This window comes from Lutjanus erythropterus, chromosome 24, assembly GCF_056507025.1.
Source record: "Lutjanus erythropterus isolate fLutEry1 chromosome 24, fLutEry1.hap2, whole genome shotgun sequence".
In the NCBI taxonomy this organism is placed as follows: Eukaryota; Metazoa; Chordata; class Actinopteri; order Lutjaniformes; family Lutjanidae; genus Lutjanus; species Lutjanus erythropterus.
The window spans coordinates 9,389,201-9,414,107 of NC_139340.1; the positions used below are offsets into that span (position 1 = coordinate 9,389,201).

Consider the following 24,907-nt stretch of genomic DNA (forward strand, 5'->3'; position numbering starts at 1 on the left):
AACAATTAAGACTAAGTTTTATATTCTGAATGTTGAGTGTTGATCAGCGGTGGAACGTAACTAAGTACATTTACTCAAGTATTGCATTTAACTACAAATTTGAGGAGTCTTTTATGACATGCAACATGTTTTGCAACACTTTTCAGGTTGACTAAGTGGAAGGTATCAAGTATTTTCAAGCTAAAGGGCTAAAGTCTGGGCCCCCCGGTTCCTCAGTTGGTCTAGTAATGCCACTGAGTCATCTGCATCCTTTGCTGCATGACTTGCTGCAAGTCTTTCTTGATTTTGTTGGTGTGATAGTGGCACATATGTGCTCTGAAATCCATGTTTTCCAGTAGCTCATGCTACACCACGACAGCTTTTTGCTGCAGTGAGCAAAGTTGTACTTCCAAGTGGTGAGCCTTGTTGTGTCCCAGAGTTGAACAGCTGATCCAGTGGACTGTTAACACCCAGAGCAGCTGTCCAGATGTTAGCTGTGGTGGACACAAAGTCTGTCTGTCTGCATGTGGCCTTAAAATTAGATTCCTTCACCACAGAGTCTCTCTCAAGGACCCAAATAAACTCAAAATACAGACAATGCTGAGTATTGCATGACTGCCCAACACTGATAACTAGCTTGTCAGCGGCTAAGCAACAAATATGTGCCGAAGCAAATTATAATTTCCGTTAGCCACTACCATTAGCCGCTGTTCTAGTGGGAACAGTGGTGTTAGCCTGTATAAGCTAAAGTCTATCTATACCGACCAAATTTTCAGAACATGGTTCGAAAAATTTATCAGCTCTTGCCTGGTTCAGTGCTTGAACTCATATCACTCAAGCGAGTGACCTCAATGTTCAACCAGAACTTCTAAATAGCGAGGAGGAGGGAGTGTGAGAAGGAGGAAAGGGAGCGAAGGAGGGAAAAAATGGAAAAATCATTTGAGTAGCTAAATGAAATTAGCAGCTTTAAAGAGCCTGAGGGCAAAGTGGAGTCGTGTCCCCCGTGGCTACGCTTTAGAGAAGGAGGGAATGAATTAAGCTTGACTGGCTCCTCTCCTCCTTCTCCACCACCTCCTCCTCCTCCTCCTTTCTCCTTTGCTTATTACTCCCTCACTTCTTTCTTGTTTTTACTAATATGAAGCGTGAGGTGGAGGGAGGGGGGAGACGGGGTGAGGAGATGAATGCGGGGTATAAAAGCACTTTGTGAAGGTGAGGACCGGCTGGAGATCCTCTGTGCTGAACTAGTTTCTGTCTCTCTTATAAGTGTTCTTGATGACTTCAAGTTTTGGACTTTGGATTAACAAAAAGTGAAAAACTTAATTTCTTCCTTTTCCTTCTCTTTCTTGTTTACCTTTTTATTTTTCTTCAGATTCGCACCTATTTTCCTCTTGCTTTTTTCCCTCTTCCTCTTATTTTTTTCTCCCTCGATACCCTCTTTTCTCTTCCTTCTGGGTGCTGGACATTTTGGCCCCAGCTGTTGCTGCTTCTGCACCCTGGATTGAGGCATGAACCCTGGGGCATTCTCCAGCTCTGGCCCCCTGTCCTGGGCCATGTACCTGATGAGGAAAGGCCGAACAGGCAGCGGACTCTTTGGTAAAGCTTAATCTTCTCGACACCTCATTGTCGTCATAATCACCTGGTCTTGTCATGCCAGTTTTTTTGTTACGTTGAACTCAACATGAGTCAGAGTTTTCGTCATGTATTCTGTGTTTTTTTTGTGTTTTTGCAATATTTTGCATGATCTTGAGCTTCTCAGTATGAACTTGAACTGCTGCAGCTGAGAACTCATGTAAAAATATTGGGGTGTTCTGGGATACAACCATTAAGAGCCGATGCAGAAATAGTTTTACCTTCAGATGGACAGGAAGGATGTTGAGGTTGGACTTTCATGCAGGCCATCAGGCTAAACTTAACCAGGTATTTTAGTTCCCTGAACATTAATCATAATATAGTTGCTATGTGCAGAAACAGTGGTAGATAATAACGTTTGTTCTTTGGGTGTTCCAGTGGGTCTTTTCAGGGTTCTGGGGCATTTTACATCAGTTCCAGGGTCCATAAAGGGTTTTGAGTGAGCCTGTCTAGTTTCCACACTTAGACGCTGACTTCAGTCTGCCTCAACGAGAAAATGTGTGATGATCAGAGATACACAGATTAAGTAAGTATATTGCAGACCCGGACAAGACAGAACTCCAACTTGAATATCCGTGAGGTTTGTGATAATATTAGCATTTTAATTTGAAATCCTACAGGAAGGGTTTTTCAGGGAAATCTTTTTAACTGACAGAATTTAGAAACTAAAACATTCATTTGCAACAGAAAATATGCACTTTTGAAGACTGATATTTGCAGGGATGAAGCTGCAAATGTGAGATTTTTTCAACTACAATGTCCTTTGCTAAAATTGCCGCAATAATACTACAGGGTGAAATGGGTATTTTATTCTTGTTATGGCAGGAAAGCCTTTGCAAAAGCATTAAGGCCTCGACTGACCACAAATTCTCAGTGACAGTAGAATGATTGATAATTACAAGAATATGAAAAAAAAATAGCAAAATAAATAAAAAAGATCTCTCTAATTTTAAAAATCTTTGTTTTTTATTTGATTAATCCACAGATGACAGAGTACTTCTCATGCTGCTGATCATGCGAAGCAATGCTGGTATCAATAACTTTGATAGGTGATTGTGACTGGATATTGATTATGGATCAGCAGATACTGACCAGCTCACGTTACGAAGCCAGTCAGTGGGAAACGCTGGCTGAGTGAAATCCAAATCCTCTCTCTCTAGCATGCTTTTTTCTTTCTTTCTCTCTCCCTCCTCTGCTTTAGTTGTGTCTTTAAACGTTCAAACAGTATCTGAATTTAATTTATTTCCTGCACAAATATTTTGACATCAATCTCAAGTTTTAAAGGACTTCAGGGACTGCAGAGTAGGGTTGTTTTGGTCAAAAGATCCAAACCTTTTTTTTATGTCAGGGGAGATTAACTCAGGCATTTAGCTATGAAATCAATTATTACACATTTTCAGCTAAATATTACATTTCAGACATTTTTTGGCAACAGAGGGCATCTTAAAGCATCATTTTCCAAACATCCACATCAGGATATACATGTATAATGATGCATGACTTAAATTAATTGCTATGAGCGTCTAAATTAGCTTTGTTTCTATAGAATCTGTCTGTACACTTGGCATAAGGCCTAAAATTTTCACAGATATATAGTTTCAAAGCATCCTTCGGTGTCTGAATTATTTATAAGTGTGGTTCTATGAGGAATAAATGTCCAGTGTCAGATTTAGTGACACTAACTTTGATGAAATTGCAGGTTGACAGAGGTGCTTTTGGTGCAGATTTAACATGTTATAGGAAAACTGTACTGAATACAAGAAGTTTTCATTGTTAGTCTTGTATCCAGATTTTTAAGCGGTTCAATGATCAGTGGCAATCTGTATTTTTTGACAGGACTGATTTCACCCACAAGGAGATTTTCAGATAATAAGTAAAGACAGTCAAATGGGACCTCGATGAGGAAGTGAAAAATAGATATTTCCGAGGGCAAATCACGTCACGTCCATCTCAGACCGAGACGAGAGTGGAGGCATTTACATTTTTTATCATCCCCCCTTTGGCTACAGAGGGCTGGACGCGGAGGCAGACTGGCGTTTCCCTAAAACTCATCCGACAGCGTGTTGATTTAACTTGAATCAAATCGACTGACTCACAAAAAGGCCTTAGTGAAACAGGCAGGTGCACAGGAGGCCGTACGTTTGACCCTTCAACCGAAAACGACCTTTAAAGTCGAGCCGGGGTGCACACAAATTTTTTTTCTTTCTTTTTAGAAATGATCTCTAGCTCACTTTTTTTCTTATTGTGAAAAATAACCCTTCTTAAATTTAAAATTAGTATTTCAACTTCTCATATCCTGTATGTAAATAGCACTGGTGCAGAGGTAAAAAAAAAAGTGGTTTCAACTATAACTTATATTTAGATCTAGGAATGACTGAAACAACAATGGATTACGTGTAAGTTGAAGCCGAGTTATAACAGGATGCATTCTGGGATGCTGAGATGACTGAGGTGCAGATACATGTCACTTCATCATCTGTCAGCTGTTTGTTAAAAATAAATGCATCACAGTGCTGTTTGCAGTAAGCTGCATTTTTTTTACATGGAGGTCCAAACCCCCCTCACATATGTGACAATTTAGGATTTTTAAAAAATTACACAGGCAGTACAACATGGCTGAGGACATATATCTATTTATTGGCATATTATTTTACTTGATAGGAACCTTTTGGTTTTTTTGGTTTTTTGTATTTCTTCCACTAAATCATCATCATTTCTCAATAAATTACTGGCAAATAATATACAACAGATAACAAAAAAAATAAAAATATGTCTCAAATTATAATTAAACAGAAATGCAATTAAAGAATAATGACTGAAAACTTCTTATACAGTCATAGATTTAAGCATCGAAACAGTCTATTTTAATAGCACCGTAAAATGTGCTAGATCTGTCTAAAAAACAAGTAAGACCGATGGAAAACAAAAACTTAAGACATAACGCATGAATCAGTGAGAGAGTGCACAATTTCTGTAGAAATTATTTGAATTCAGATAGCGAGACCAAGTAGAATTGCAAAAATTGGGCCCTTCTTTGTAAATTTAACTCCAACCGAAGACATTTTATTGAAGCAAACTACAGTCGGTGGGTGATATTTAAACTGGAAGTTGGCTCCAGAGAATTCAGGACATGTTTGAAGTCAGACTTAACTGTTTCTGTTGAAAACTGAGTTTGGTTTGAGCACTTCGATGGTGTAGTTCTTGATTTGGGGCTTCCAGGAGGCAACATGCAGCCGGTGTCAGGACTTAGATCACCTACTGCCCCCTATTGTTTATATCTGGTACTGACAGCCTTGTTTGGACGCACTGCCTTTATTGTCATCTTAACCGGTCGCAGTGACAGCATTTATAATATTATTTAGTTGAGTTTTGAAGATTGGGAACTACTTTTGGCACGGAAGTTGTGACATTTTATTTAGTTTTACTTGGGGAGACAGATTTTAATTCACATTTGTCTGCAAGTTTGGCTCTCTCTTCATTCCTTGTTCGGTTTCCAAACAGTAAGCCTATTAAATAGATTAAACACACTCACCTGCCTTATACCACAGGGATGTTTTTGACCACATTCAGAGAGATGAAGTCAGTTTGTTTCTTGAGCGCAGGAGGAAGTCATGCAGCTCTGCTTTCTCCCCCTCTCCTTCTCCCCTAAACCCCGCCTCCGCTCGGACGGACATAACGCTGATTGGTTAATCCCCTTCAGCGGCGAGGGTCTCCATTGGCTGACAGCTGCTCGGTGCGCAGATGAGATGCAAATGCAGAAGTCTGCCGGTAAAAGCCTGCCACTGTCAGCGGGATGTCCATTCATGTAGAGAGAGCGTGGCTTATATGTAGCGGTGTGTTCGTTTAATAAAATCAGGATGAAACGAGATTAAAGTGAAAATAGTTAAGATTTTCTTCATGTTTTGTCAGTGTGTTTCCACTTTTGATGACGAACGTGTGTGGAAGCTTCATTTGAGGTGCGAGGAGTCAGACGGAGCTTTGGAGACTTCTTAGAAATCCACCACAAGTCTCAGAGTGACTTTTATTCCGCACAGAGAGCTCAAGAAAACGCAGGACAGTATTGGAAATCTGCCCTGGGCATCGCTTTGTTTCGGACTTTTACGCACAGAGGCTGAAATCCGGCGCGTCCGGACGGGACAAAGCGCCGCAGCTGAGTGAATCTCTACGGACAGATAACAAGAAGTCGTGACGAGCTGCCGACAAATACACAGAAAAGCGTCTGTGTCTTGATTTCAACACGAAATCAGGAGGTTTATAGTGAAGATCGGGGAAGTTGAGTATCTGTGGGCGCACTGTGGCGCACAAATGGTGTTCCTGTGGGACGCAAAATACGGTAAAAGTCTTTTCTTTCCGCACTTACTTTGCGTTATTTTCTAATGCTTTGAATGCTGCAGTCAACAGCATCACATCCAGCAGCGTGGTTTGTCGGAAAGAAATGAGTGGAAAGAAGGAAAAATAATACAAAATCATTCATAAATTCCCTCCTTTCCGTTATTCTGCACCGGGATGCATGAACTTCCATTAATGTCATATATTTTTTTAACACTCAACATCTTCTTATTAAAACAAAAGAAAAGATCAAGAAAAGAAGAAACACTCACTTGCAGGAAGTATGTCTTTCCGTGTCTGTGTGTGTTTATGATGATGTTGCTGCGTTTGGGAACCTCTTCCACTGTTTTCTTTAGATTTAAATCTAATAGCTAACAACCTGACAGGAGGTCATACTGCAGATATTGCAGAAAAATTCTCTTTCTCAGGCTTAACACACATAGACCACGGACACAGACATTGATAACATTGTCAATTATTGAAGCTACTAGTTGAAATAAAGTATAAAAAGCCTTGTTTAAAAATACACATATGTTTCCAAACCAAACCTCCCCATATACTGTAGTGCTCAGCCACATTTAAACACTTTGAAGCTTTTCTGATGCTTAATAATTACATATTGCTATACTGTAATGTTATTATAATGCCATTATGATGCCTTAAAATGTATGTAAGGTGTAAAGTCACGTGTATCATGGTCACAGGAGAGTTATAGGACTGATATTAGATTACAGAAAAGTTGAGACGCATATGTAAAACATAAATAAAAACAGAAAGCATCAAATGAGTGAATGTATGAATAGGAATATAGTTGCATTCTGCTTTTAGTTACATTTAACAAAGACCCCCAACTTTTTTGGAATCAAGGTTGTATTTAAATCTATAATTATCTGAATGTGTGTCAGTCACCTACAAGAGTTACCGGACAACTTCAGGAGAGGTTTGGTACGATTTGTCTGTAGCTTTTTGTAAATGCACCAAAAAAGAAAGTTCATCGTTGAGTCTCATTCCCAGGATGCTAAATACAGAGGCTTTGGGTTGGAACACAGCGCGTACTGAGAAAATGAGAAAATACAGGCCGAGGGCAGAGTCTCTGCAGATATAGACACCACCACACGCTTCCAGTGGGTCATAAGTGATGATTGAGAGTCTGTATTTTGTTTTTTTGTTTTGTTTTTAAGTTAACAAAAATGGTGTTTCTCATCAGGTATGTGCCACTTCCTGATAAACTGAAATTTGTAATCCAGAGTTGCCTCAAAAGCCCGTTCTCCTCAGCTCACATAACTGCTTCTGTTGCAGAACACATAATGATGTTTCAGCCTTTTGGTGCAGAGCCGACCCGCGGCCGTAAGCACAAATCTACGACCCCACTGCCTCCTTCACAGAGTCTAACTTTAAACACCGATACCTTGTTAACTGTTGTATAAGATCAGACAATCAAGCTATATCACAGCTTCTAAAATTTAGGGAAAAAACAAATAGTTTTATTTTTCACTCCTTTATTCCTTCGTCCACAGTGACTTTGATTTGCTTGTGACTCTGCTTGGCTCTGGTGCAAGAATCTGTAACTTTCCAGCGCCGATACACCAGTCACATCCTAAATTATTTGAATATTTTTAGCAGACCCCAGGTACGCCCAGATTTAATGTGGCTGTGCGCCTGTCGGTTGAGCTCTCAGCAGTGAGGTTGCAGTTGTATGGTTGTATGGTAGCAGTGGGAGGATTTCAAACTGTAAACTAAACTCCAAACCACCAGCATGTGGCTTCAATTGTGGGTTGGCTGACTGACAAACCAACAGGAGCCACTGACGCTGCAGACAGACAGGCACAAACACACACACACATACACACACACTGCTCATTTATCAGATTCCCTCTGCTTCATTCTCGTTCCTCACCAGTTCTCTTCATTTTGTGACATGAACTGAGTTGAATTTAATCTTTTTGTTTGACGAAGAAAGGGCGGATGAGTGCAGGAGCGTTGCTGCTCTCTTTAGTTTCATGACTACGCACTCTGGTATTCAAGTCAGTGTGATCACTGTGTGTGTCATCATGCACTGAATGTGTGTGTGTTCTGTGTTTATGTGTGATTTCATACATCCGCTTTCTTTCTCTTACAGTCATCCAGCTCTCTTTGTATGAGAGTTATTACAAAATGAATATAAGCTAAAATGTTACAGAAGATTAAGACCAAATCAACCAATTATCAATTTAAGTTGTTTGTTTGTGTGCTCAGAGCTTGTGTGAAGATAATCCATAGGAATATAAACTGTATTTCCTCGATTAATCCATTAATTCTTTGCTCTTTAAAATGTCAGAAAAATAAAGAAAGCGCCAAAGTGACGACTTTGAAGGTATTGTCTGATATTAAGTTAGTATTATAGGAGACAGAGAACCAGAATAGAAGCCGGATTTTTGGCACCTTTGCTAAAAATTACTTAATTTTTCTATTAATCTATTAATCCTTTGCTCTATAAAATGTCAGAATATCCAGTGAGTTCAAAGATGTATTTAAATGACTCGTTTTGTCCAACAAACAGCCCAAAACCCACAACTATTCAATTTATTCTTATAGAGGATGAAGAAAAACAGAAGATATTTACATCTGAAACCAGAATAGAGGCTGGAACCAGTGATTTTGTTGTCATCTTTATCTAAAAAATGACTTCAACAATTCACAGTCACTGTCACTTAACACAAAACAACTGTAAAACTAAGTTAATAAAAATTAATTCAAGCTGTTTGGACATTTTGACTAGAATCTGGAAAGGAAAAACGAACTCATCTAGCCTCATCTCTCGTCTCTCAGACCCAGCCCCTGGCCGGCGTTACACCCCCCCTTCCACCACCCTCACCTCGGGGGGGAAGATGACCGAGGCCCTGCCCCTGGGCGCCCAGGAGGCCGGAGGCGGGGCCGCTCTAGTGGGCAAACTGCGCATGGCCGACCGCGGCATGGTGGAGGTAAAATGACACAGAGCTAAATATATACATTCACTATATACTGTTCCAGTAATGAATGTCATCAAATCTCACTGTGATGTTTTTTTTTTTACTTTTTCCAGGTGATTTCGGATCATCCAGGTGAGCTGGTGAAGACAGACAGTCCCAACTTCCTCTGCTCTGTGCTGCCCACACACTGGAGGTGTAACAAGACCCTGCCCATTGCTTTTAAGGTGTGTGTGTTATTTTATACTTATACTGCACTACATTAAAGGGCCCCACTACATGATATCATCATGATATTTATGTCACATTACATTATTATTGCTATTTTGAACATTTTGTGGTATGATGAATGCGATAGCGGGATACAATGTGATTTATTACCATTTTTCAACTGTAAATTATGTCTCCAAAGAAAAACTTTGTCAACATTTGTCCACAAAAACAATTTCTTTTATTATTCTAGTCCAAAAGCATTTCACCAGCATTTTCAATATTACTAATTTATATAATACAACACTGATACTTTTTGGTGTATTGATACAATATAATAAAAATATTACATTTACAGTAAAGAAAAGCTCACATGTGAGACACTGGAATCAGTGATTCTTTCACATTTTGGCTCAATAAATAACTCAAAGAATTCATTGCTTTTCAAAATAGTTCTCGTGTCATTAATGTGAATTGACTAATTGGTTCATTGGCTAATTATTTCAGTGCTAATGTGAGCTAATGGAGGAGTTTGGAGCAAAATGACAGTTAAATTTATTTGTGCTTTTTCACTTAACGGAGAGATAGAGGGACTTTTTTAAGCATAATTACTTTTGGTTTTCAGTGGGCAGTGATGAAAAGCCTGATGACAGTAATGCATCAAAACATGTGTTCATACTGCAATTTTTCTCTTAATTTTCTTTTAATGTAAATTATTTTTCCATTTTAGAGTGTTTAATATTATATTTCTATAAGGAAAAAAACAGAATAATTTGATACAGCCAGCTTCATGTTTTTACATGTACAGTATGATGAGTTCATATTCTTTGCAGTGTGTATTCCCTCATGCATCGATGTGTGTGTGGATGTGGACGCTTTCCTGCACTTTGAGACAAAATGCATTTGTGGAAAAGCAGCTTTTAGCCGCAGAACACACAACTGATTGATTTATTGAGTTTTATGCATTAGTGTTCGCACATGCGTCTGTGTGAGTTTGGTGCATTATGCATCATTATGGAGTGTCATGAGCGGATGTCACTGCCTTTTACTGATAATGGATGATTGCTATGATGCGCATGCACACACACACAGGATGGTATAGAGACACAAACACACACTTCATGAACATGCTTTACTGTGCACAGGTTAAAGAAACACACACTATACTGTAGATATACACATGTACAATGGGAACATATACACAGACAAATGTTTAAAGAATGTACACACACACACACACACACACATACGCACTGGCCTGAGAGCTTCATAATTGTTTCCTTTGTCTTGTTTATTCTGCTGAACTGGTTTCATGCTCCATTGCTGCCAGTCTCTCTCTGCCTGCCTGTGTGTGTGTGTGTGTGTGTGTGTGTGTGTGTGTGTGTGTTCTATTTTCTTCTCCTAATTCTTGAGCGTAAACTATTTGCAGGCCAGGACCCATGTTATCAACTGCTGCTTTACTATCACAGAAGAATTTTATCCAATCACATTCCACCACAGGCTCAGATCAATGCTGTCATTGGTGGATTATTGGAGCATCAGCTTATTGATATTTCACCTCATTCTCAAGGCCACTTAGAGCCACTTAGATGGACTTGTATTATTCCCTGGAAAACAATGCTTTTGCTTGGTTTTAAAGGGGACATTTAAAGGAGGAAATTAAGGGTTAACTGAGGTTAACCTGAAAGTGTCATTGTTATTTTAGACTGTGGTTACTCGCTTGGAGTGTTCGGGGTTAAATGAGAAACTGTCCATAGTACATTATCTGCTGTGGTCATTTGCACACCGATGGCCTGCTGCGATTAGCGTTAATATGGAAATCGGCTTCCCTGGCTCTGTATTTGCGTAGGTGTGGAGGAGGAGGAGGACAATGTGCTCTCGAGTGCACTGAGTGAGAGTCACACTTTTTCATTTAACGCACGTTTTTTGGGAGAGTTTCATTATTTCATCATTTGCATCTTTTACATGACATTTGAGAGTCTGAATAGTTTAAAGCTGTCTGTTTCTCTGTGACCTTTTTAAGGTCAATAAAATTGACGCTGGGATCAGATGCATTTTATGTGCACCTACATTTACTGTGTGTGTGTGTGTGTTTGTGTGTGTGTGTGTGTGTGTGTGTGTGTGTGTGTGTGTGTGTGTGTGAGATCTTTACATGGATCAGTTGTATCTCTCATATTCATATACATCCAGATAAGACGTCATAAATCTACTTGGAAAGCAGGAAAAAAAAGATAACACTCATAACATTCAGAAACCCAGAACATGTTTATCTTAAACAGAAGTCAGAAAAACTGGTGACAAACTTCCATGAATATGATCTTCTTTTTTTTTTTACCATGTGAGTTGCAGTTTACATGTTCTTCTCTCCTCCGCTCTTAGGTGGTTGCCCTGGGTGACATTCCTGATGGCACCCTGGTTACGGTGATGGCAGGAAACGACGAGAACTACTCGGCCGAGCTTCGCAACGCCACAGCCGCCATCAAAAACCAAGTGGCCAGATTCAACGACCTGCGCTTTGTTGGACGCAGCGGAAGAGGTACAGTCCACATGTAATAACTGAAAACAGTTAATAAATAAATGCAGATTTTCTTTCCGTGAAGGCATTAATGAGTTATTGTGACATCAAGTATTAGTGACAGCAGTAACAAGCTTTAAAATCTCACACCGGTTGAAACTTAATAGGTGTAGCTTTGCACGAGCACACAATACAGCATGGATAAATTAGGGGAAGTACATGTGAATAAAAACAGTATTCACAGACAACTTCCTCGTATCAACCCATTCAACGTCTACCTCCCTCTGCCTCCCCCTCTCTGTCTTTAACGGACACACTAGACCACAGTTATTCTAAATCAGTCGCAGGCAAATGTCCCAACTTATCTATTTAAAACACCAGACCTGTGTACACAAGCTCTGCCAACACTCACACGCAAACACACACGCACACACAGAAATGGCAGGTACTCCCCAGCAATGACTGTCAATATTTGACAGATTCTTGCTGCTGAAAAATTAGCATCTTAATAATTAATGTGCAGTATAATTCAAATGAAGAAAGTTAAGGAGTAGAAATTTGTTTTCATGCAAATTTAACAGCTCAGAGTACAATGAGGTTCACTTTCCCTGCATCACTCTATCTGAGGAGTATTTTACAAAACATGCTGGGTTTTTAATAGCTGGAACAGTTTGGCAGGAAACACCCATTTAATGCAGTCAATATTATTATTAACTATATGCTTTTTTAATTAACTATATGTTTTCATTATAGCTTCATCCTTTTTTTTATATGTTTTTATATCCCCCAACTATTGCCCACTATTGTCATGTTACAGTAACAGTATGTGCAGCTTTAACGTTCATAATTACAGTCTTTTTGTCTGTTTGTTGTTGGTAATAAATAACTTTCGTAGTTAAATTTTTCTATTAATTTCCTACTCTGTTAACAAAGCTTATAGTCAACAGCCATGCTAGCAGCTCTTTGAGGTTATACTAGCTAAATGCTAAAATAAGCACGCTAACAAGCTTAGAGTTGCAGTGATAACATGGCAGGTATAATAGTTTGGTAGCATGTGAACATGTGTTTATCAGGAATAAGCTCAAAGTACAGCTGAGGCTGATGGGAATCAGATGGTTAGTGTTATTATTGTTGTTAATTTGATGGCGTTTGTCTTAAAAGTTTGGTCACAGTGTATTTGTACCCATCATTTTCCTTTTTGTTTTTCAGTGAAAATGAGACAGCCCGCTTAATCGTATTTAATTAAAAAAAACCAACTCAATCGCAGTAACATCTAATATACAGAACAAGCCGCATGGTCACATTTCGAACTAACCCTGAGACGTAACACTGATGCTGGCTGATGAACATAGTTTTAGCTACTTGCTTGTCCTTCATCCTCCACTGCATCTTTTCACCTTCATTCAAGATTTCTCGATCTGATCTGACGTCCAATGGGAATGTTGTTAGTTTTACATTTGTTCATAAACCATAGTATGATGAAAGAGGATCACCAAATTAATTACAGTTCATCCTGAGGGGAACATGGATGAACCAGACTTCAGTGCACGCCGTCCAGTAGGTGTTGAGATATTTCAGTCTGGCCGAACATTGCCATCCTCAGAGTCTTGCCAGCGTGTCTGAAATAGATCAGCTGGTGACCGGAAATGCAGCAATGACTTTGACCAGTGTGGATTTGACAGACCAATGGTGGCACTGCTTTGCCCTTATATTCTAATTACAGTACTCTGTGTTGCATGAGGCTGGCACTATTCTAAACGTTCAAATCAACAATGTCTCAGTCTGTCTCTTAAATACTTTGACTTTTGTACCGTTGGTGTCTCTCAAACACAAACCTTTAAAAAGACCTCACAAATATATAGTTTCAGTCTTTTTAAAGTGCTCAGTAATTTCCTAAAACAGCTTGCCTCTGTAGTTTTTTGCAAACATCAGTCCAACTGGAGGAAATAGTGAATTTGCTGGGGACTATTTTCAGCGGTGGATTAAACCACATCTGGTGCTGTAGTAAGTATTTCCATCAGCAGGATGGTGTGTGTGGGATTCAATTCAAAATAAACTGCAGTATGTGTGCTCATTGAAATGAAGGAACGGGTCACCCCGTGTAACAGCGGCTCATTGGCGTGTTTTTAATAGTTTTTTGACAACAGTGAAGCACTGTGGCACCAAGGAATGACATGAAGATATATCGGGCAACTGTGAATACGTTGAGGGTTTTGAGTATTGTATGATAAGAAGCCACATCAGCCCACATGTCAAGTGGAGTTTCTTCATAAAAAAAAAACCTCTAAAATGTCATTAAATGTGTGGGAAGTGGTTAGTTTAGCAGCCAGCAGCAATGAGTGGTTTGGTGGTTTGACTAGTGGTTTCTCTGAGTGTGTTTCTGTGTGTGAATGCATGCGTGTGGGAGTGAGTTCTCAAACTTAGTCATCATTAGTCAGTCTCCATGTTTTGCAGAAGCACTTGGTTACAACACACAGCGACACTGATACGCTCATGATTTGTGCAGTCGTTACACAGCGTAGAGCAGCTCTGTGGATTTGCATATCAGTCGCTGTTTCTCTCATCACAGAACGTCTGAGTGAATTCATCGGTTTCAGTTTGAAGTTGATGATTTACAGACTTAATGGGTTTATCAAATCCTTCAGCTGAAATCTGTCTTCTGAAGCACATTTACAAAAGTGTCGCCTTAATAGGAAAGCCAGATTTAGTTACGGCATTCCCAAATCCACAGAGCTCACTTCTGGTGTTTTAAAACATCAAAACATCAACAGTGATTTCACAGGAAGTTCCTGGTTTGGTGATGACGTTACAAACCAGTCTTCAGACCCCCTTGAAAATGAGACGATACATCTCAAAGGGTTAATCCTGGGATAATAAGTTTCTGAGAAACCAGTCTCAGTCCCAGTGTAACCATAACACCTAGTCATCAGAGTTAACCAACCATTGGCAGCTGCTGTCAGACTTTCCATATCCGTGGTGAAACACTTGACACAGGGGGCATCTGCTGGAGAGTTTGACAGTTTCTAGAAGAGCTATTTGTAGCCCTTTTTGAAAAAGTTTCTGTGTTGTAGCTAGCCATGCTAACGCTCATGGCTCAGAGAGGCTCTCTGGTGTGTGTGTGCGTGTGCGTGTGCGTGTGCGTGTGCGTGTGCGTGTGTGTGTGTGTGTGTGTGTGTGTGTGTGTGTGTGTGTGTCTGGTCGGTACAAAGCCACAGGTCTCATTCAGGTAGAATCAGTGGCATGCAACATAGAAAGTTTAAACAAATTCAGCCCCGATGTTACGTTCCAGTGGTTAATCAGGAGCTGGCATTCAAATTCTCTCTACATTCGGCCCAAAATATCTCTGAGAACAAAATAAAACACTATTTTCTGATTGTTTGACAGCAGTAATCTTCTCTGCACAAATAAACATACCTACACACACTCCGCCTGTGGCTAATCGCTGCAGCCCCTGATTCAGCCTTAATGCTGCCGTAGCCCTGCTGTTTGTCAATGGAACACCATCAAGGGAATTCAGTCTGGTGGATCTTTGACGGCCATAAGAAGCACCCAAATTGAAAATTACTAAGTAGCGGGTTAGCAAAAAATAGCATAAACCTCTGCAAATGATGCATCTCAATCAGCACATGTTTGAAAATAAGAGGAATGATCTGCTGCAAAACATGAGCTTGCACATTGCAAACTTGGTGAAACAGGTTCCTGAATAACAGGTGCTGTTACATCTACCAGCTATAAACAAGAGACAGAAACAGGAAAAACAACTAAACACTACTACACTAGTGAGAGCGTAAATTAAATGTTAGAAAAAGAAAACTTGTTTGCAGATGATGCAGCACCTGTCAGGTCTGTTTCATGTGATGGTTCAGCCTGCTAACAGTGTATATGTGTGAGCGTGTGCATGTGTACATGTGCAGCCAGCGTCTCTTTTAGTTCCTCTTTTAAACAGGACTGTCATTTTTCTCTTTCACAATATTTGACTCTGTGTGAACGCACACACACACACACACACACCCACAAACACAAACAACCACCTTGTTATTCGGGGACACACACACACATTGCTTTGTTGAAGATGGTGTAAATAAGAGATCCCGTCTGATCGGGTTATTGTGAGAAAAACTGGACGACCCCCAACTCAGCAAGCCCTGACACGACACACACACACACACACACACACACACACACACACACACAGAGAGAGAGAGAGCTCACCTCATGTGTGAAATCCGCTCTTATCTACAGAGAGTGAGAGACATGAGGGTGATTAGAGAGAAAGTCCCGGAAAACACTGTTGTCGAGACACACACACACACACACTCCCCTTTGTGATTTAGTAATCTTATGTGTGTGTCTGTGTTTGTGTGTGAGTGAGTGTGTGTGTGTGTGATGCCACCGGCTGGCTGATAGACACAACAGACACAAAGACCTCAGCTGTTCTCTCCCTGCTCCTGTCTGTCTCTCTCTTACTGTAAACCGTCCCTGTGTAAACAACCTGCACAAAAACACACTCCATCTTCCTCTGCACTGTATACAATTTATACTGCACAATTTATTTGTTTATATGCAGCTCTATACACTGTGTATAGAGCAGAATATACAGTATACAATAGGTACGCTGTTTATAAGTGTGTACAAGGACAGAGAAAAGAGAGACAGGAGGAGGTTTTAGGTGAAAGCACACCCTCTAGTGGTTATCAGCATGGAAAACTGCCAATTTGTGCTAGTTAGGTATGATTTACACTCAATTTCAATGTGGCACAAAGAACAACACATTCCCCATGTGCCGATTTGAATCAGTGACTTCTTCGCCAAGTAAACACCATGCCGTAAAAGGACATTGTGAAAAGTCGGATTTATGCTTAACTGGTGCATCAACTGTAGATAGTGCAGGCTTTGATTTAGATTTCAGCCGTGGATATGGCTGTAATTAAACTCCCTACTGTGTGTTCACACTCTTTCATTTATTTTGTGATGTAAAGCCAGTGAGACATGAAGGAAGGAAGCCCAGTTTGTCAGAGAGCAAAACACTGCATGGTAGTTTACTAATCTTCCTAGACAGCGCCTTTTTTTTTTTCATTTTCTATATTGGAATGATCATGAGGCAAACAGTAGAAGCATGTTTAAGTGCCGAGCGCAACATCTGTCCGGACGAGAACTTGGTTCAGCTGGTTGAGTCGGCTGCGACTGGCCCGATTCGAATTAATAAAAAAGGCTGCTTTTTTTCACACACTCTGAATGCAGCCCGATGAGGTGTAATCTGCTGTGTTTATGTTCATTTTTTTCATTCATTATGTTATGTTCTTTTGTTCATGTAGCTGAGTGATGAGCTAAAGCGGGAAAAAACATAAACAGCTAATCACAGTTCTTGTGGTGCCCATGTGGCATCGGCTACGGTGTAACCACGTTACCACATTTTACCAGATGAAGCTAAACGCAGTAACTCTGGAGACAATTTAACTTGCTACGCCTGCATGAAAAGTAATTTAAATAATGAATCTTGTCAAATCTTTTCATGTCATGTCTTTACTTTTTTCACCAACTTATGGCAAGTAGTATCAATAAGAATACCCAGTCAAGTCAGTCAAGTATTATGTTGATAAGCAGTACTAGTATTGATATTAGTATCATTAAAACCCTAGCAATACCCATTCATTGTCCGATCACAGATGTGCAATATGTTTGCCTTTTTATCAGTCACAACCAGTCTTTCTCTAAAGTATTTATATGCCTAATTCTTAATATTTTGTGCTTTCACTAATTTTAAACCTACTATATTTTCCATGCAAAGTAAGTGTAGAAAGCAAATCATTGTAAAAACGTGTGCATCGAGCAAACAATTGAAACTTTGTCATACATGCTGCCTTAATCTGCCACCTGTCCTGTATTCAGGTTTGCCCTTACTACTATGAAACAAGTAAAACAATGGTATTTCTGCCTGGATTTCAGCTGGTGGCACAATACACACTTCCACACTTCGAGGTTAAATTCTGTTTGTTGTCCCTGTAATAACACGTACTGTCTGTAATGAATGCAAATCATGTGGAGTCTGATGTGTGTGTGTGGTGACAGAGCGGTGTGCCGATCACCTATTGAGGCTTTAGTCTGTCTTTTGAAAAGTTGTAGCAGATTTTTCGGATGTTTTAGTTTTATTAACATGAAATTAATTAATGAAACTGAAGTTTCATTAAGCGAAATGTTGAGAGAGAGAGAAAGGAGACACGCAGGGAGTGAGAGAAGTGAGAGTAACACCTGGCATCACCCACATGTGTCTGCTGTACGTGGCATCAGACTGTCTGCATGTGGTAACTTTACTCCGGCCCTGGCACACAACAACAGCGGTGGTCCGCATGTGTGTGAGTGTGAGTGTGTGGGTGTGTGTGTTCGCAGCAAGCATAGTGTTGAGTGATTGCTACTTCCAAAGCTGAGGCTGGCAGCGACCCCGCAACAGGCGCACACACACGCAGATAGTCCTCTAAATGTGAAGCACAAACACTTGTTACAGTGAACATATATTTGTTCTCGGATATAACCGGCGTTCAACTGATACAGGTTTTTATGGCTGATATTTTTGGATTATACCATGGTCAAATTAAACCCTTGTTTCTGATTGGCTGGCAGGTCTCCCTTAAAGTAAAATGTATATTCGGACACTTTAATCATAGTTATGGTCAACGCTTTATTCTCTTTTCTAAATCAGTGCTCAGGCTGATTTAGGCTGCAAGTAACCATAGCAACAGTACTGATAAGACTCACCTCAGCAAAAAGGAACTGATCATTTGTTCTATGGCCTCGTCTTAATTACAAGAGATAAGAATTGACGGTACAAATATATGTCTTGTTCCATTACTGTCCAAGCTAACAGGGTGCAAACTTGGAGAGCTTCTTTTCCCCTGTTCAGTAACTTTGAATGAATTGAATGAAATGGCGTGCAGCGTTGTTGTTGTTACCTGTTAGCTCACCAGCTCCAGCTTTTTGAAATGGGCGTTTGGCTATTTTGCAAAGACGTGTGGTTGAATTTCTGTGTGAGCAGGACTCAGTGATATTTAACTCGAAAACCTCAGCATAATCAAGACTCATGGTCTTTCTCTTTCTTCATCGTGCCTTTTTTTTCTGTGTGTGTGGCATGTGGTTTATTCCCATCTGGGGGGCCATTACTTACATGACTTAATGCATTAAGCAGACCATGAGGATATTTGGGGAGAACAGGAAAGAGAAAGGGGAGAAGTTGAGGAGAGAGGAGATTATCGCTTGAAAAAGATCCTTTTACTAATTAACGCTTCTCTTTCTTCCCCTTTTCTTGCTCTCCTTTTCTCTCATAGGAAAGAGCTTCACTCTGACCATCACGGTGTTCACCAACCCTCCTCAGGTGGCCACGTACCAGAGAGCCATTAAAATCACGGTGGACGGTCCCAGAGAGCCACGACGTGAGTAACGCTGACACGTAAATGTTGACAGTTTTCCTCCTCAGCAGATATTAACACACCGAGTCCAACAGGGACCAGTTTAGGGTCCTATTTAATTCACCATTCTCCAGTTCTGGCAACTCTACTATGGGTAAGCTTAGGGAAACTAAAAGAAAGGCAACTATTAAGCATGATCTTTCCTAAACATTAAAGGGAAAAGTCACATCTTTTCCTGTCAATCAGTGATGGCAAATGTAGTGAAGCTGAAGCAATAAATTCTTCTTAAATTTAGTGAGCGTTCTTCTTCTGCAAAATCTGTTGTTCTTCCTGCATCCAGTGATGTCAGAGTGATGTAGCTGGTGTGAACTGCAGCCTGTTTCAGCTTGGATTTCTAGTCTCCACCTTTTGGTAGGCAAGGGGCAGGCTAGATGAGTATTTTTGTCACCTAGCACTATCGCACTCTCGGCTAGGGTGGTGATACATGACAGCGTGATCGTGGGCATGGGAAGGTTGCATGCGGTGCATCCTGATTGCACGGCTCCGCAAGCTTAGAGCATTCACTGAGGAATTTGTTGCTTCAATTGACTACTTCTATAATCAACGCTGACATAAAAAGTGGTGAATTTTCCCTTTAACCAAGTATTTAACCAACCTCAGTCTTTCCAGATCATTGACATGCTGTTGGTACATGATAGTTTATAGTGCAATAATTTTATTTATGTGCTAACAGAATTGTAATGTTTTTATTTGATCTCTTAAAGTTATATTTAATATTTGTCACATTCTTGAATTGAAGTCAGTAAACTAAGTAGATACTCAGTGAAGACATGCCTCTAATCCCTACAGACAAACTCTCAGATGAGTGAGTCAATAAGGAACCTGATGCAACACAGCAGAGTTCCTCTCCCACTCACTGTGATGAAACACGGGGATTTCTACTGGCAATTGAAAGCAGGAAAAAAAGAAACACAGGTTTTCTTTTGCTAATGAAGTCTAATATGTGTTATATGAATAATTCTCATTCATGTTAAATGGAGCTGAGCTGAGCGACAGTGGTCGGAGGAGTCAGTGAGGTGACAGAAAGAGAGGAAGACTCCTGCCAGCTCCGCTCAGCTGTGAATAACCATCACTCGTCTCTAACTCGCCCACACACACACACACGCAGTATAAATACACACACATGCACACTTCCCCCATTGGGAGGAAGTGCCTGTAACTGGAGCTCAGACTCAGTGCTTTGAAGTGCAGCCAACACCACAGACAGCGTGACAGACCAACACACACACACATACAGGGAGACAGCCAGACCCCTATGCGGCGCCCGTCGTCAGATTCCCGAACGCAACAGCAGACAGAGTGTGTTAACAATGTCGGGTTGTTGTTATAGCCTGTGTTGGGCTGTAACTGTTACTGTAATCCCTGGATTATGTAATCAGATTTCAAGCATCAAGTAATCTGCTGACAAATCACCTCAAGACATCTTTTAACCTGTTTACGCCTGGTATTAACATGCATCTTGGGTGACCCAATCGCAAGTGGACGGCTTTCAGTGTGTATGTTCACACTTGTCTCGCGTGCCACTTGTGATCAGATCTCACTTCTCCGCTCCATAGATACATCAGCACAGTTTGGGACAAACAGACACAGCGTTTTTAACACAAAGCAGAAAAAACCCAGTGTATAACATTCGCCGAATTTATTACAAGGTGCAAATAATTAAAAATTTGTCGAAGACAGGGTTTTATAAAGTTTCTTCTAACTTAGCAGCACACAAAATGTGACTTTTTTTTAAGGGAGTCTGGGGACATGAAGAAGAAGTAGCCCATGTTTACCGTATTTGCAAAGTTTGACATGTTTATCATCAATGAATTGTTGTCTGCTTTTAATACTTTAGTGTAAATGCTGAAATCAGTTGTGTTCAAACAGCTGCTAAATGTCAGCTGGCAGATGTATTTCAGAGAGTAGTAGCCATCAGTATGGTCACATTGCAGTTGCCAGTGTTTTTACAAAGAAAGAAACAACTTAATGTGATGCATTTAAAGCCAAATTTATAGAAAGGCAGGAATGATGAAGAATTTGTCATAGACACTGTTTGACAAAGTTTGTAAAGTTTCTGCTAACTCAGCAACTGTCAGAATTGGGTGATTTTTTTTATGGAACCAAATGAAGAACTTAGAGGACGTCAGTTGTGTAGGTCGTCCTTTAATGTGGTCCAGGACACATTGTAGACACTGTTAAAAGAATATGATTACAACAGGTTCTTTGTGTTGCACCATCGGGAAACAAGACACTTTCATGTCACATCTCTGTCTCAGGTCATCGTCAGAAGATCGACGAGGTCAAACCGGGCGCTCTGGCGTTCTCTGAGAGGCTAACGGAGCTGGAACATCTGAGGCGGAGCTCGATGAGGGTGACGCCCCCTCACCACCACCACCATCAACCCTCCGCCAACACCCGCCAGTCTGCAGCGCTCAACTCCGCCACGTTCTCCAGCCCCACGCACACCCAGATAACTGCTGGTAAGAACGCAAATCTGATTAACGTCGAAAAGCACCGCGCCTTTGTTGTCTGGGTCATGTTGTTTCCTCAAGTTGAATCAAAGACACATTTTCAAAAAGTAACAAATATCCTACTGTCGCTTGAGGCTGCAAATATTCCACTTTTCCTAATTTAATTGTAAAGGAAACATATCCTATTATCCATGTGCCATAACTCGGATATTTCAGTTCGTGTTAAATTTGTTACAGAACAGCAGAACACATCTTACTCTGTATCTGAATGATAAATATAAACCATATAAAATCAACGATTAGAGATGTTTTTCTCACTTCTTTATACAACCTCAAATCCAAAAAAGCTGGGATATTGTGTCTCTGTTGTCGTATTTTGTGCAACATGCATTTTCAATGGGAGTCAGGTCTAGACTGTAGCCAGGCCAGTCTAGCACCCAGACTCCTTTAGTACAAAGCCACGCTGTTGTAATACGCACAGAATGTGTCTTGGCATTGTCTTACGGAAATAAGCACCTTCAGGGATACTTAGTTTTACTCTCCTTGATCAGGTAGCTTTAATATTGAGAAAGAACTCTGCTGCAGTTTCTCCATGAGCTCAAACACATCCCAGTGATGCAATTATTTAGAAAAGGTGAAACATCATTGAGACAACAGGAAACTTATAGGTGATTCAGACATGACTTTACATGGGAAATGAGTTCCTGTAGTTAACACTAATGATGCATTTGTTTCTACCAGCCATGACACATCAGCACTGCACTGATTTGCCATGTTTTCTAATCTGTGAAACTACTGATGTAGTCTGTCTGTGTCTATATATCCTCATTTTATTGAGGTCTGAGTTGAAAAAATAACAATCCTTTAATAAGAGTTGTATTCAGTTTCATCAGACTGGACAAATTCAGGTCAGTGATTGGCTGGGGATTGTGAAGTTCAGTAAATTACGCCACAGTATGGCCGCCAGAAAAGTTCTTTGAGTCATGCAGCGTTATAGTTGTGTGGAAACCTGAACAGTCATTGTTTTTAAAAGAAGAGAAAATTATTTTCCGTACTGGTTGTATTCCAAAATTGTTCCTTCTTTCTTGGAAAACATATAAAAACACATTAGTGTATTTTCCCCCTCTAATGACGAATTTGAAGAAATTCCCTTTTTGCCGTCTTTTCAGAAGTTGACTTCATTTTGAGGACTGAAGATTACTGAGAAACTCAGTGTGACGATGCCATTAGACTAGACGACTGCTCAGTGTGTGTAATGAGGTAGAGTTGCTGAACCAGGTCAGGCGTCATTTCTCTTGAAGCTACAAAGGGAGGTTTTTGGATTTCTGTCACTTCTTGTCACTTTAGTTTAGTAAATGATTTAACAGTGTCTTTGGTAGTCAGTTAGTTCACAGTGGGAACACTGCAGGACTTCACTTATCATCCATGATGAGAGTGTTGTGCCTTAAAATGTGATTATTCACTTACTTACAGAGCAAGAGAGAGACCTCTCATATAAGAAACAAGCCAGGAGTTAGTTGATACAGGGGGTAATATCATTAGCCTACCAGAACCTGTAAAGCCTGTAAATTACAATAAATAATTAGTTACATCTTGTTAGTTTAATCTGTTAAAAAAAAGAGTAAAAATGTTGTTCTGCTTTAACAAGGGTTAATAGACGCAGTTATTTCTTGGCATGACACAGTGACTTCCTGGAGTCACATCATATGATGCACTGTGGCCCAAAAAGGACTTTTTCCCATAGACTTGCATTTAGAAAGAGGCAGGTATATATACTACACAACCCTGACAAAATGACTAATTTCAATATCAGATTTGATGCATTTGGAACAATAACATTTATAAAGTTTAGAGGTCACACAGTTAAATAATTTTATGCTCATTCAAGTTTGCGGAAGGATAAACCACACGTTAGCCAGCGGAAGTTTGCGTTCATACACATAGTTTCTTTACAGTGGGAAGTGGCTTTTTTGGCTTCCTGCTCAGCTGAGCAATGTTCCAACTGACCCCTCCTCCAGCACTGTATCCACATCTAATTATACATCCATGATGTCAACCCCTAATGTTAGCACAGATTCCCTGATGGTTAGTTCAAAGTCCTCCCTGCAACCATAGGGGAAAAGTGAACCTTTACCCTAATGTGTGTGAAAGAAGTGTCCTTTTTTGATTTTCTGAGGAAGATTGTCAGAAGATTTGTTAGTTTTATTACATTTTTAGTGCAAAATGTGCAGATTAATGCTGAATACAATGTTAAAATTGTGTGTGTGCGTTTTGTGGGTGATCTATACTAACTATCACTAACAGGTGCAAATGCTGTGGAGACAGCAGTATGTAAATGAGGGTTTTGTGTATGACAGGTTTCTGCCATAGGGGGTTTGGACGGAAAGCAGAATGACTGCAAGCTCAAAATGAAATTTGATCCCAGGTGTAGGTGTAGGTGTTAGAGTAGGAGGCAATTAAACATATTGTTGAGCTACAGTGAAAAAAGTAATGGCAAGAAGATGGCAAGAAATAAGGCAAAGAGCAAAAGGCACTGGTGGGGTCTTTCAATCCAAGCGATCCCACAGTTGAGCAGCCAGGGAAGGTGTGCGCTGTTAAAACAAACACCTCATGAGAAATGACTGTAATTGAGATCGTCTCCTCCTCGCCACAGTAACACTATTAGCGCCTTCCTTTCAAACGTATTAAATACAGATGCAGTCACAGTCACTGCAAGTTATTTAGCAGGTAAATTGCAGTGTGTGTGCTAAATTAACCTATTTGCTTTTTCTCCTCGCAGTATTTTGCACACTAGGGTTGAAATGCCCCATATTGCATCTTCATTAAGGCAAATGCACAATGGAGGACAGTGTGTTGTCCTCCATATTTGAAAGACACAATACTCAATGTGCATTGTCAGTAGAACAGTTTGCACATTTGTTTGCTGGTGATATCAAGTTTGCACATGTTTTTACACGCGCAAACCTTTAGTAAATCAGGCCCTTTGTGTGTGTGTGTGTGTGTGTGTGTGTGTGTGAGTGATGTTTCCCAAACTTGTGCACTGCGCTTGCATCAAACCTCATTGTTCCTCCTTGTGGTTTTGGTGAGATCCATTGTGGTCTGTGTGTGTGTGTATGTACGCGTATATGTGTGTGTGTGTGTGTGTGTGTGTGTGTGTACCTGTGAGAGTGTGTGTTGCGGTTGCCGTGGATACTCTGTGGCACCAAAAGACAGTATCTGTTCCTCTTCTGCCTTCTGTGGTAGTGGCGTTCATGTGTGTGTTTACGTGCTTGTTTCTTGTGTGTGTGTGCGCGTTTGCATGCGTGTGTGCGTCTGTGAGTGAGGAAGCAAGTTGTGCCATGAGGAGGAAACGAGAGTCAGCTGGCAGGAAGTGCTACTGTGAGAAAA

General features: G+C 40.4%; 1 protein-coding gene across 2 annotated transcripts in view; it reads left to right on the forward strand.

The window, feature by feature from the left end:
- The window catches only part of runx1 (RUNX family transcription factor 1), a 53,345-nt gene that overhangs the window by 23,416 nt on the left and 5,022 nt on the right, over positions 1-24,907 (forward strand). The window contains exons 1-6 of one of the 2 annotated variants that reach the window (XM_084713365.1): positions 5,403-5,941; positions 8,746-8,897; positions 8,999-9,109; positions 11,472-11,628; positions 18,927-19,031; positions 21,326-21,529. In XM_084713365.1, coding sequence (XP_084569491.1) covers positions 5,914-5,941; positions 8,746-8,897; positions 8,999-9,109; positions 11,472-11,628; positions 18,927-19,031; positions 21,326-21,529 — 757 coding nt within the window. In that variant the 5' untranslated portion in view covers positions 5,403-5,913. Of the gene's footprint in view, positions 1-5,402; positions 5,942-8,745; positions 8,898-8,998; positions 9,110-11,471; positions 11,629-18,926; positions 19,032-21,325; positions 21,530-24,907 lie in introns of those variants that run through there. The other variant, XM_084713364.1, reaches the window with a different exon arrangement.